The 12,420-nt window shown below is 38.9% G+C and overlaps 1 protein-coding gene across 1 annotated transcript in view; it reads left to right on the top strand.

Moving 5' to 3' along the window:
* Positions 1–12,420, top strand: part of DROSHA (drosha, ribonuclease type III) — a 154,771-nt gene that overhangs the window by 124,599 nt on the left and 17,752 nt on the right. The window contains exons 25-29 of the mRNA XM_011980812.1: positions 1,617–1,640; positions 3,833–3,867; positions 4,666–4,710; positions 6,203–6,360; positions 7,843–7,948. Of these exons, the coding sequence (XP_011836202.1) occupies positions 1,617–1,640; positions 3,833–3,867; positions 4,666–4,710; positions 6,203–6,360; positions 7,843–7,948 (368 nt within the window). The remainder of the gene's footprint in view (positions 1–1,616; positions 1,641–3,832; positions 3,868–4,665; positions 4,711–6,202; positions 6,361–7,842; positions 7,949–12,420) is intronic.

Genomic DNA, 12,420 nt, shown 5'->3' with positions numbered 1-12,420 from the left:
GCCAGAACTTCCAACACTATGTTGAATAGGAGTGGTGAGAGAGGACATCCCTGTCTTATGCCAGTTTTCAAGGGGAATTTTTCCAGTTTTTGCCCATTCAGTATGATATTGGCTGTGGGTTTGTCACAAATATGAAAGTACTTTTTTAAAAAGCAAATTATAGTTTAAGAAAAAATGATAGATTCTAAAATAGTTTCTGTTGTTAACTTAAATATTAAGCTATTAATATTGCCAGAGATACCTTTTTAATCCTGCATATAATAGAGCACTCTGGATGCTTTCTGCACCAAAACAAGTCAATTTAACATTTAAAGGGAGAAGCAACTCTGTATTCCAAATTGAAATGTCATTATAATTGAATGAAATAGCCCTTGTGGAGCAATAAAGAACACGGGAAGCCAGTTTTAAGCCTCTGTGAAACCTTCAGCTTAAATGGCTGTCAGACGTTATTACTGTATTACTTTGGGTAGTTTTTTTAAAAAAGGAGCAATAGTTTTGGAAAATATGACCTGGACAATGTTCACATCTGAGAATTTGATTTTTGTATTTGTTTTTCTAGAGATATGTGATGATTTTTATGTGTGAATTTCCTCCTTATGGGAAGATTATCTAGAGATGTTCTGTGTCCCCTATTTTTGTCCTGTACATCTAAACACATGTGCATCTTGATTTGCATCTGTACCAGATGGTTTGTGTTTTAAGACCTTTTCTCAAATCTTAAATTTTCTTTGTTCTGGCCTTCACCTTTTGTGGGTCATTTCAGCAACCTCTTTGCTCTTTTTCCTTCCTGCCATCTTGCCTCTGTGTCCCCCAGACCCTTTAGACTCCCTCCCCCACCCTGACCTCTTCCCTGTCCCCTTCTCCCATCTTACCTACATCCCCAGTCCACTGTGTTCTGTTGTTCTGTTTTGCTGCAGTTTTCTACTTGTCGTCTTTAATTGCATCAGTCAGTGTTTAGATTCTTTTCTCTTTAAACTGCCTCTCTCCCAGTTGTCTACTTAGTGAGCTTATCTTGTGTTTCCAGTACCTAGTGCAATGCTGGCATGTGCAGCGTTTAATACATATTTGTTAGAAGAGTGAAGTGAGTAAATGACTGGATTAAAAGCAGAGTCTGAATATTATCTTACAAATGGGGTGGTTGAGATTCAGAATTTGTTTTAGTATGTCTTTTGTGAAACTGTACAAGGCTCAAAATGTATGGGTTTTCCTCTAGCATTTTGAAGTACACAAACTTGGACACTAACTCATTTGACATCTCCATTTTGGTTTCCACCTATTAGTTGTAGCATGTGAGAGATGTTAGTGAACCAATGTACTTCTTTTTTGAATAAGGCGTCATGAAAGCCTAATCAGCCAAAGACAGCCAGGGACAAACCTGTAGGCAACAAAGTCAGGTGGATTGGCTGTGTTGTAGGGGTGGAGAGAGAGACATCCTTTGTGAGGCCTGGGCTAGTGCTGAATAATTCTCAGGAGGTTCTTGGCTGTGGCCAGTTTAGGAGCAGCAAGAGATCACTCTGGGATTGGGTGCTGTCACAAGGCAAGGGCAGCTTGGAGATTGAGTGTCTGCAGTGATCCTTAGTCAGAGGGTCATAATGGCATTTTTCAGCAGCTGCAAGACCTTGAGGGAAACATTGTTTCCTGTTCACTTTGCTGCTGGCTTTATCTATGTCTGTCTGCTCAGCCTTGTAAACAGCAGGGCTAGTTTTTTCTTTTTCACCCTGAACTGAGTTTTACTCTTTCAGCCCCAGTGTTGCTGGTTTTGTATTTTGGTCTTTGTGTAACTCTTCATGTTTGACCCAGTACATTCAGATCCATTGTTTCATTTTGATTATGTTAATAGCCCGCTTAGAAAGATAGAGTGGTGTTAATGTGATTTTTCCTGTGCCCTGCTTTCCACACCTTTTTTCTTTACACATCTGTACCAGTACCTCTGACTCAGGCCTTTTCTCTGGAGCTCCAGAAATAGGAAAAAGTGTCTTTTCAAGTTGCCCCTGGGCACCTTCTCATCGGTGTTCCACAGATACCTCATTTCAACATGTGTAATATTGAACCCATCACTTTTAACCCCCAAACATGTTCCTCCTTCCTTATTTTTATCTTCTAAACCAGAAACCTTAGGATTTATTTTTGTCCCTAAGCTTTCTTCTCCTCTTATGTGATCAATTGTAAGATTCTATCAATTGTGACCCTAATATTTCTTGAATTGCTACCCTACTGCTTTCATTTTTGTCCTCCTCATTTCTCACTTGAACTCTTTAACCAGCTGTTATCTCCCACTGCTCCAGTCCATCATTCATACCACATTTAGTGTTGTCTTCTTTTCAATGTGCAGATTTGGTTATGGCCTTTCTTGCTTAAAATCTTTGATTACAGCTTCCCAAGCTCTATATACTACATAACATAGCATTTAATAATTTTCATAATCTGACTCTCAGCTGTTTTTTAAATCCCTCTTTGTGTCATTCACTAGGAATCACCTTTTCGTGCCTGTGTACTTTAAGACTTCTTATTTGTATGTTTCTGGTGCCCCGTTTTTGATTCTCACTCTACTGATTGGCCAAAATCTTCATATTCTCAGGACACATCTGAAGAGTCATCTCCTCTTTGAAGTTTTATCTGACACCTACAGGCAGTTTTCCTAGCACTTACATGTTTTTATCTCATTATTATGAGACTTGCAATGTATTAAATTGCACTTATTTACCTTCATTCTTTCTCAGTAGGCCCCTTTAGGACAGGGCTAGATATTCAGTAAAAACATGTTGCATGAACAAATGACCTGATCAGAATATTTTCCAGAAGAGCCAGCTAAAGGTAGAGACCTTGCCTAAGGTCCTTGAGCTAATAAATGGTAGCACTGGGGTTCCAGTCTAGATCTTTTCAATATATTTCCACTGACACCAAGGTGCAGCAGAACCCTATCTCAGTGTCTACGGGGTAGAAGAGAGGAAATGGACAGGTGCATTAGTCTGGTCATGGGGTGTTATGCGATTACACCAAGATGGGTGGCAGCAGACATGAAAGGAGAAATCAAAGTCTTGTTTGAGTATAAGACATGAAGGCGATAGAAGAAAGGTGAATCAAGATCCCTGGGAATTTTGAGCCTTGGAGACTGGGGTTGGTTGGAAGAGATAGCTGTTTATCATTGTTGTTGTTGTCATCATTATTAACAGTAGTATTTTCTGTGGGCCAGCTCTGGGTTTAATACTTTGAGTGCATTGCTCAGGGTGTTCGTCAGAGAACAGCTCGAGTAGGTCCTACAATTATCTTTGTCTTAAGCTTGAGGACATGGAAGCTTAGGTTAAGTGATTTGCCAAGATGGAATCAGGATTGAATCCAGGCAGCCTGACTCCTGAGCCTGCCATCTTCTGTAACAGCTGCTCTAGTTTAAGGGGAAAGGTGAAAAGTTATCATTTGGTCATGTTCCATATGGGGTAATAGGTGCCCATGTGATATTTAGAGTTATGGACTGGGAGCTTAGGTAAGACGTCAGTGCTGCAGCAGAAATGAATGAGTAATCCAAACTGAAGTAGTAAAGCATTGAAAATAGTGGAATTCTCCAGTGGAAATGGTAATGAATAGGTCAGGCAAGGGGCTGAAGTTTGATAAATGTCCACTTAGGGTAAAAGGAGGAAGAAAAAAAGTATTGAGAGAAAGTTGTAAGAAGGTAAGAACAATCAATATAATTTGCACTACAGAGATTTCAAAGGAAAGATTTCTGAATTGGTTAAGAGAAGTCCTTTAAAGTGCCCCAAAGAAAGTTTGATGTTTAAGTGCTTTTAAAAAATATTATTTAAAAAACCCTGAGTGTATTTTATTAAGATATCAGTAGTACAAGAAATACTAGGTATTTTACTTTATCACCCTGTGTGTTACAAGTGGTACTAAATTTTCCTATACTTCTTCCCCTCCAAAAAATAAAAATAAAAAAACAAGTTTCCTCTTAAAGAATTTTTTTGTTATTTATTTCAGAAATCTAACATCAAGGTCGGCAAGTAAATTCAGTCAGAGACTCCCTAGAGTCTGAAACTAAAGGAAAAGCACTTTAATCCTGAGGAAGGTCTCCTTATAACTGCCTCTAGATTTAACTCAGTGGATAAAGTAATGTACTAGGCGTTTCCATAAAATTCACTCATTCCAGTAGATCAAGTGAGGATTTGTAGTGACCCACTGTAAAAGCATGATCTCATAAACGTAAGATCTTATGAAGATGATGTGGGGCCTTTTCCACTCCATCTTAAAATAGCTCAGATGATAATGAATTAGTGCCTAAAATAAAGGACATTTGAAATTATTTTTAATTACAAAAGGCACAGCTGATGCACATTTCTGGATAATGGTAAGAAAAAAATATGATTAAAAGAGCAGCTTAGTGCAGTGTATTAGGTTAAGCAAATGTGTAACTTAGTTTTAAAAGGTGTCTGACTTGTGGGACTAGAGGTGGCTCTTTTTCCCCCTAGCTTAATAGGCTAATTAGAGCCACTACAGGCAGTTTGAGTGGTGAATACACTTTAAAAAAATTAGTTTGCCAGCACTACTGAATTTGCCATAAGTGGAGTCAGCTTCTGAAATAGTTCAGTATTTCAAATAAAGACATTTTATTTAGTACTCTAGAGTACGTTAAATGGCTCCCTTGAGCATTAAAGGCATCACTCCATTTTCCAGGACCTGCGCGAAGTCTGGCTCAATTATCCTCTCCACCCACTCCAAGTAAGTATGACCTCCCTGTCTGCAGTGAGCTTTATGACTCCAACTATTCATGTTACTTTCCTTTGCCTTTTTTTCCTCTCCCACTTTTATCTTTTGATTCTCTTCAGTGGCATTATGCCTTTAAACTGAGGTGTCAGACCTGGGAAACTTTGGAACAATAGTAGAATGAACCCATGCATTGTGTTTATGTGGTCTGGAAAGGGGTAGGGGGAGCACTGGGAGTCATCCTCCCTCAACGAGGAAGGAAGAGCTACTGTGTAGTTATGGATGCCCCACCACCACCAAAAGGTGATATTCAAAGTGTAAAATGTTGACTCCAGTGTATCTACACACTTGCTATTGCAGGGAAAGTGTTAATAGTATGGAAGCAAATCTGAGGATACTAAAAAAGTAGAACAAATACTAAATTAACATTGTTAAAGTATAATCTGATCTGGATCTTAGAAATTTAAAGCTTCAATTCAGAGTGTGTAAAACCTACTATAAATTTAAAAATGAGTACAATGTGATAGCTTTTCAATCAAGATTTTGGAATTTAAAAGCCCTACTTATGGTGATGACACCTATTTCCCCGGATGGTTTAAGAATTCTTACTATTCTTTGCTTTTATTTCGTCTTACTTTGGGATATATGCATATATGTAAACAAGCATATGTATCCTCATATACATATTTTTATATATGTATATAAAATAAATATAAGAATAATCAGTAGTGGTTGAACTCTCATAAGAGGCTTTACAGTAAGAAATGACATTAATTCAGCTTACTTTAAAAATGTTTTACTAATACATGAGTGCCCAAAGTTGTTGCAAATGTTCATTTTAATCACACTTTTCATATTTGCTCTCTGCCAGTTGTTAAAGGCTCATTGTTGGAGCACCACCTGTCTAGTGGTATAACAATCTCCAATGTACATTGAATTCTGTTTTAATGATTCTCATTGCCAAAATAGGTTGGTCCCTAGAAAACACAGTAGTCAAATTACTTTAATACAGTAGTTTTTGAAGGACAGACCCAGACCAGCAGCATCTGCATCACCTGGGAACATGTCAGGAAGGTGGATTCCCAGTCTTGATTCCAGACATAGAAAATCAGTAACCTTGGGGACAGGGCCCAGCTGACTGCATTTAACATGCATGCTAGAGTTTGAGAACCATTGTTTTACTAGATATATATATTCTCTACCAGCTGTTCTTCAGCTTGCATCTCCTTGGAGAGTTAGTATAATACTTGGATTCTGAACTATCTGTGTACAGTACTTGGCCTTGAAATTTGATAGAAGATTGGAAAATATTATTTGAACCTTCTTTAAATATTAGATTTGTTTGCCATTCAAAGAGATGAGAAAGGAACTTCCGTGCTTTATTGGCATTTCAGAAATTTTTGCTTATGGGAGAAGGAATTTTACAAAACACTATCCTAGAATTGATCATTACACTTATAACCAAAAGTGAAAAAAATGATTTTTATTTATTTCTATTTTCCTGTAGCTACAAGAGCCAAATACTGATAGACAACTTATTGAAACTTCTCCAGTTCTACAAAAACTTACTGAGTTTGAAGAAGCAATTGGAGTAATTTTTACTCATGTTCGACTTCTGGCAAGGGCATTCACATTGAGAACTGTGGGATTTAACCATCTGACCCTGTGAGTGAAAAGTTCTCATGTTGTCCCAATGTGACCATTTAGACGAGGCAGTCCCAGACCTTTGGAGCATGCCCTTCGAAGGAATTGGGATTTCAAATATATTTCCAGGAAAGTCACACTGCGAGATGGGTGAGCAGACAGACCCCAGTGTGGACCCGGGGTTATGCTCCAATCCAGTGTTGTTGGTTCCATTGTCATGCATCTTGGTTTCCCTGTGAAGTTGCAAGAGAAGTGTGAAGAAAGTATAAACTTTTTCCCAGCAGGGACAGATACTAAATATTTTAGGTTTTGTGAGCCATGTGGCCTGTGTGCAGTGATTCGACTCTGCCGTAGTAGCATCAAAGCAGCCACTGATGAAATGGAAATGAGTGAACATGGCTGTGTTCCAGTAAAACTTTATCCTTAGAAACAGTCCGTGGGCTGGATGTGGCTCTCTGACCCCTGCTGTAGATGAATGATTTGAAGGTGAGCTAGTGAAACAATTAAGAAAATAAGCAAAATTTTACTTCTTTGGGGTTGTTTTTTGTTCATTTTGTTACTCCCCTCTTCCAAACCAAATATTCCCAACTCTCTTTAAACTATAAAGATGAAAGATTATCATAGTTTTTTTGTTTTTAAATTTGGATTCCAGCTTTGAATAATGGAGTATGTTATTTTTCTTTTTCTTTTTCTTTTTTTTCTGACAGATCTCATTCTGTTGCCAAGGCTGGAATGCAGTGGCATGATTACGGCTCACTGCAGCCCTTGACCTCCTGGGCTCAAGCACTCTTCCTGCCTCAGCTTCCTGAGTAGCTGGGGACTATAGCTGTGTCCCCTATGACTGTAGCTGTGTGCTACCATGCCTGGCTAATTCATATATATATACACACACACACACACACACACACACACGGCTAATTTTTATATATATATGGCTAATTTATATATATATATGGTTAATTTATATATATATATGTATGTATGTATGTATTTTTTTTTTTTTTTTTTTGTAGAGATGGGGTTTCTTCATGTTGCCAGGCTGATCTCAAACTCCTGGGCTCAAGTGACCCACCTGCCTCAGCCTCACAAAGCACTGGGATTAGAGCCATGAGCCACTGCACCCGGCCAGAGTATATATTTCAATAAGTTTAGCAAAGAAAATTCTTGGACCTGTTTGCTTTCTTTCAAGACTGTTGTTTGTATTATGCTTGATTTTTCAATTTATGCTCTTCAGCTTCTGACCAGGCAGTGTTTACCAGTCTTGATTTTGGCAATCGTTTAATGCTTAGATAATATTCACTTTATTCTTCTTTAAAACTCAACCTATATTAACTCAGATCTCTTCTCAATCGAGGGGCCTTAGGGAATTGTATTTGGTTTTGTGCTTTAAAACAAAATGAACACATTGTCTTTTTAAGTCATGCCTTTTTAAAAATTCTGGGTGTTTTTTTTGAAATCCATAAATGGTTATTGATTTCTTTACTTTGATATTTCTTTTTCCAGAGGCCACAATCAGAGAATGGAATTCCTAGGTGACTCCATAATGCAACTGGTAGCCACAGAGTACTTATTCATTCATTTCCCAGATCATCATGAAGGACACTTAACTGTGAGTTTGTTAAATCACTTCCTCCAATAAGATTGCTGTAAAACAGAGTGAAGATTAGAGGGGTCAAATATATATCTATGTGATTGATTTCTTACTCTTAGTGACTTTAGCTTATCATATGGCTTTGTTCATTTCATTGTGCAAATTGTATACAAAGCACATATGCAATGAGAGCTCATTTTATACTCCTTTATTTACTGACCGCCTACTCTGCAAAATATTGAGCTAGGCCTCATGGAAGGAGCAAAGATAAATTGACACCAAGTCTGTTTACAAGGAGCTTAAAAATTATTAGAGATTAAAGCTTAAATAAATAACCACAAAATAAAGACTATACTCTCTATATATCATGTGTTTATACATGTAAATAGATACACATGTATAAACCTGGAACCATAGAAAGCATAAGTTACTATAACTAAATGCAAGGTAGAACATGTTAACTATTATAAAGAAGCCTAGGTAAATTGCTGCACTTGTGCAGTTTAGGAAAATACGAGGTTTCTTCTATCTGTGGAGTTCAAAGAAAGCTTCATGGGTATAATGATGTTTGAGGCTTTAAAGACGGTTGGGATTTGGCCATTGGGATTTGGTGGGAAAAAATGTCTATGCAAGGGCAGTACACACACTGGGACTGCAGAACAAAAAGGCATGGCATAAAACAATGAGAAGACTGAGAGGCAGTAGGGACTTAGTTTGGTTAGACCATGGCAGAGTTGAAAGGGAGTTACAGAGACAAGTTTGATTTGTAAACAAAGTGAAATGGTCCCCATGCCTCTTAATTTTGGTTTCATTTTATAAAACTTTCGTGAGCTTTTTTATTTGCTGCATACTTTTTTTACTCTGTAAAACCAGTCAATAATATCCTGAAATAGTGAACAAAACGTCCAGAAGGAGGTCATGATAATCTCTTAAGGCACAAGGAGTAACCTTTGAGAAGTCTCTTGAGGATTGGACATTGAGAAAGCAAATACTTTATTGGGCAAAGAAAAATATTGGTACACTACAAGATACTTAGTGCAGTCTGTCTTTATTATGTTGAAGCAGATAACAAGTCTTTCAAACTTTGCATCTGTACGGTTTTTATGTGTGTTCTGCTTTGAATAGGATTTTATCTTTGTAACTGTAAGCCCTGGAAATAGTTTATGCGAGACATAAATATTGGAACTAGAGAGAATATGGTGACTTGGCTGTTCAGATGTCATTTTTCAGTGGAATTTCTAAGCCTAGCATTCATTCACTCAATGAGTATCTCTTGAGTTCCATCATAAGTGCTGAGGAATCAGCAGTACTCTTTTTTATATTAACAGTTTGATTACCATTTAAAGTTAACTGTTTTTAGGTGGACAAGAAAGAGTTTTTCATGACAATATTAAATTCATAAGAAAATGTGAACATTTTTGAGAAATGAACTATTGTCTAGTATCTCACTGTTCATTAGAAAAACAATAAATTGCATGTTCAATATCCTCTGACACTTCATACGTGTCAGAGTATCTGGTTGGCCTGAGAAATCGCCAAACCAACTAAATAGTTTGAAGTAGTAATTTGTCTTAGGGCCCTATAGAGGCCACTTTTGAAAATGTTTGCTTTAAATACACACATTTCCCCTGGTATTCCTACAAAATTAATTGTAAACTCTAGGATCTTACAGAGATGGGAAGTTTATTGTTTCCCACCTGCTCACTGCATACATTTCTCCTCCCACCCCACTCCCCTACCCCCAGCATTGAACAAAAACCAAAACTCAGAAAGGCATGAGTCCTGCCCATGATCTAGAGAAAGGTAAAACTAGGATTAGATGAGAGACTCTAGTTCTGTGTTCTTTCCAAAATCACTGCAATGCCAGAAGTGTAGTTTTATCCAAAATGAATTTAACAGCCCTGCTGTCTTAATATTAGAAAGTTTTTGACTAGCTTATTAGAATGGTGTTGACAAATGATAAAATTATGTGAAGGCTTTTTGAATTATATTCACAGAATGCTTTGGTAGAAATCATCAGGACCAGCAGATCTGCGGGCAAGACAAAGACAAAGAATAAGCTAAACGCAGATTCTAACAGATACCAACTCCCATCAGCATTAACATGGCTGCTCCCTCCTCCTTGAAATACAAGCTTTGTTGGCTTCTGTCACGGTGCACTTTGCTAGGTTTCCTCTTACCTCTTTAGCTACTCTTTCTCAGCCTGCTTTGCAGGCACATCTTAGTCTTATGGCTAATAAACAGTCCATATCTAAAACACTCATTCTTAGGCCATGTTCTCTTTTTAATCTCTGCTACCAGTCCTTTCAATATATGTCATCAGTTTCATCTTACTGGCAGATGACTTCTAAACTGATCTCTTCAGTTCTCTCTGCCTTCTGAGTTCCAGCCCTAGCTGCCTTCTCAATGTCTCAACACATGTAAGACTGAATTTATAGTCTCCTGCCTGGGTCCTCGTCCAATATTCCCTAATTGAACGGTGGCACCACCCATTCAGTGTTGCATGTCAGAAACCTAGGAGGCATCCAAGATGCCTCTATCCTCTTTTCTATATCCCAGTCCATTCACAAGCCCTGACAGTTTTACTCCTCAAGTATTTCTTTAATTTATCCTCTTTCTTATGACCTTTTTTCTGTCACCCACATCCTCCTTACCATCCTTACTCACCTGGACCACTGCGGTTTAATTTCTGCATAACTATCAAAACATCACAAGGGCCAGGTATGGTGGCTTATGCCTGTAATTCCAGCACTTTGGGAGGCCAACCTGGGAGGACTGCTTGAGCCCAGTAGTTCAAGACCAGCCTGTACAACATAATGAGACTCTATCTCTACAATAAAATAAAAAAACTAGCTTGGTAGAGTGGCATGCATTTGTAGCCCCATTTACTCGGGAGGCTGAAGTGGGAGGATTGCTTGAGCCCAGAAACTGTGGTTGCACCACTGTACTCCGGCTGGGCAACAGAGCAAGACTCTCCTCTCTCTGTCTCTCTCTCTCTGTGTGTGACACACACAGCCACGCACACGCACACACACTGTGATTGATAGAGACCCAGTTGAAAGAAGTGACATTTATTAAATTGCAAAGGATAGGAATCTGAAGGTTGTGTTCATGCAAAACATAAGGCAGTGCAGCATCTTCCCGTGAGAGGAGGGTGCTCCTGGAGTCCCCAGGTTTCTCCTGGATGTATCCTAATATTTGAAAAGCCTGCCTTTGCTGTTCTTACGGGCATTTTTGAATTCTATCTGAGAGATGGACAGCCTCTCAGGCAGAAATCCTTCAAGAGGCCCAGATCTCAGGCCTTTGTGAAGTCATTTTTGCAGCTTCCTACCCTGGTCTTCCTATGTCAACTCATGCCCCTGCTCAATCCATTTTACATGCTGCAGTCAAAGGAGTCTCTTCACAACAAATCTGCACTGGCCTTTCATCTCCAGTGACTACACTGTGACGACACCAGCCATTCATCTTCAGTCCCCTTTGGTTCTCTTCCTCTCCCCACCTATTAACATTAGAGTGGCCCAGTTCTCAGTCGTCAGACCTCCTCTCTGTCAACTTCTGCTGATCTCATTCTGTCTGTCTCATGGCTTTGAATACATCTTTACACTACTTCCTAATTTGTGTCTTTGGCCTTTTCTCTTTCCTTTTTCTTGTAAATTTGTTTTAAGTTCTGTGTAGGTTCTGACCACTTTTACTATCACTTGGTCTGAGCCACTGTAGTCCAGATTATTAGCCATAACCTCCCAACTGGTTCATCCCCCGGGCCCTAGTCAATTTTCAGCACATCTAGAGGGATCGTTTTTAAAGAGAAGCCAGATTACATTCCTCTTCTGCACAAAACCTCTCAAACCTTCCTATCTCAAGGGTAAAAGACAATGTTGTTACAGTCACCTTATATGAACTGGCTCCCTGTTTCTGACTGTTTCATAGACTGTTAACATTGGCCTCTATGCCAGCTCCTGCAGGACACTAAGCAGGCCCTTGCCCCAGGGCCTTTGCACGTGCATTTTATCTGGCTGCAGTATTGTTCTCCTGGTAGTCTATACAACCAAATTGCTCACCTCCTTCAGGTCTCTGTTCAGATGTCATCTTATCAATAAAGCCTTCCTTAACCTACCCTGAATAAATAGACAACCGCTTCCCCTTGTCCCTAGCACATCTCCTCAGCCTGGAACCTCTCATGTCTTTTTCCTCCTTAGCATATAGTATGTAGTGTACTTGTTTACTATCTGTTTTCTCTCATCAGAGTGTAAACTCCGTGAAGACCAGGATTTTTGTTTGTTTTCTCCATTCCTGATTCCTGGGTCCCTGGGAAGTACCTGGCATATCAGTGCTCAGCAAGTATGCTTTGACTGAATGATCATCCTATCCCAGCTTAACTCTCTACAGTTGCTCTTCAGATAGTTTTTTTTTTTTTTTTTTTTGAGACAGAGTCTCGCTCTGTCACCCAGGCTGGAGTGCAGTGGCGTGACCTCAGCTCACTGCAAGCTCTG

This window comes from Mandrillus leucophaeus, unplaced genomic scaffold, assembly GCF_000951045.1.
Source record: "Mandrillus leucophaeus isolate KB7577 unplaced genomic scaffold, Mleu.le_1.0 Scaffold218, whole genome shotgun sequence".
NCBI lineage: Eukaryota > Metazoa > Chordata > Mammalia > Primates > Cercopithecidae > Mandrillus > Mandrillus leucophaeus.
This window is presented reverse-complemented; position numbering and strand designations above follow the sequence as displayed.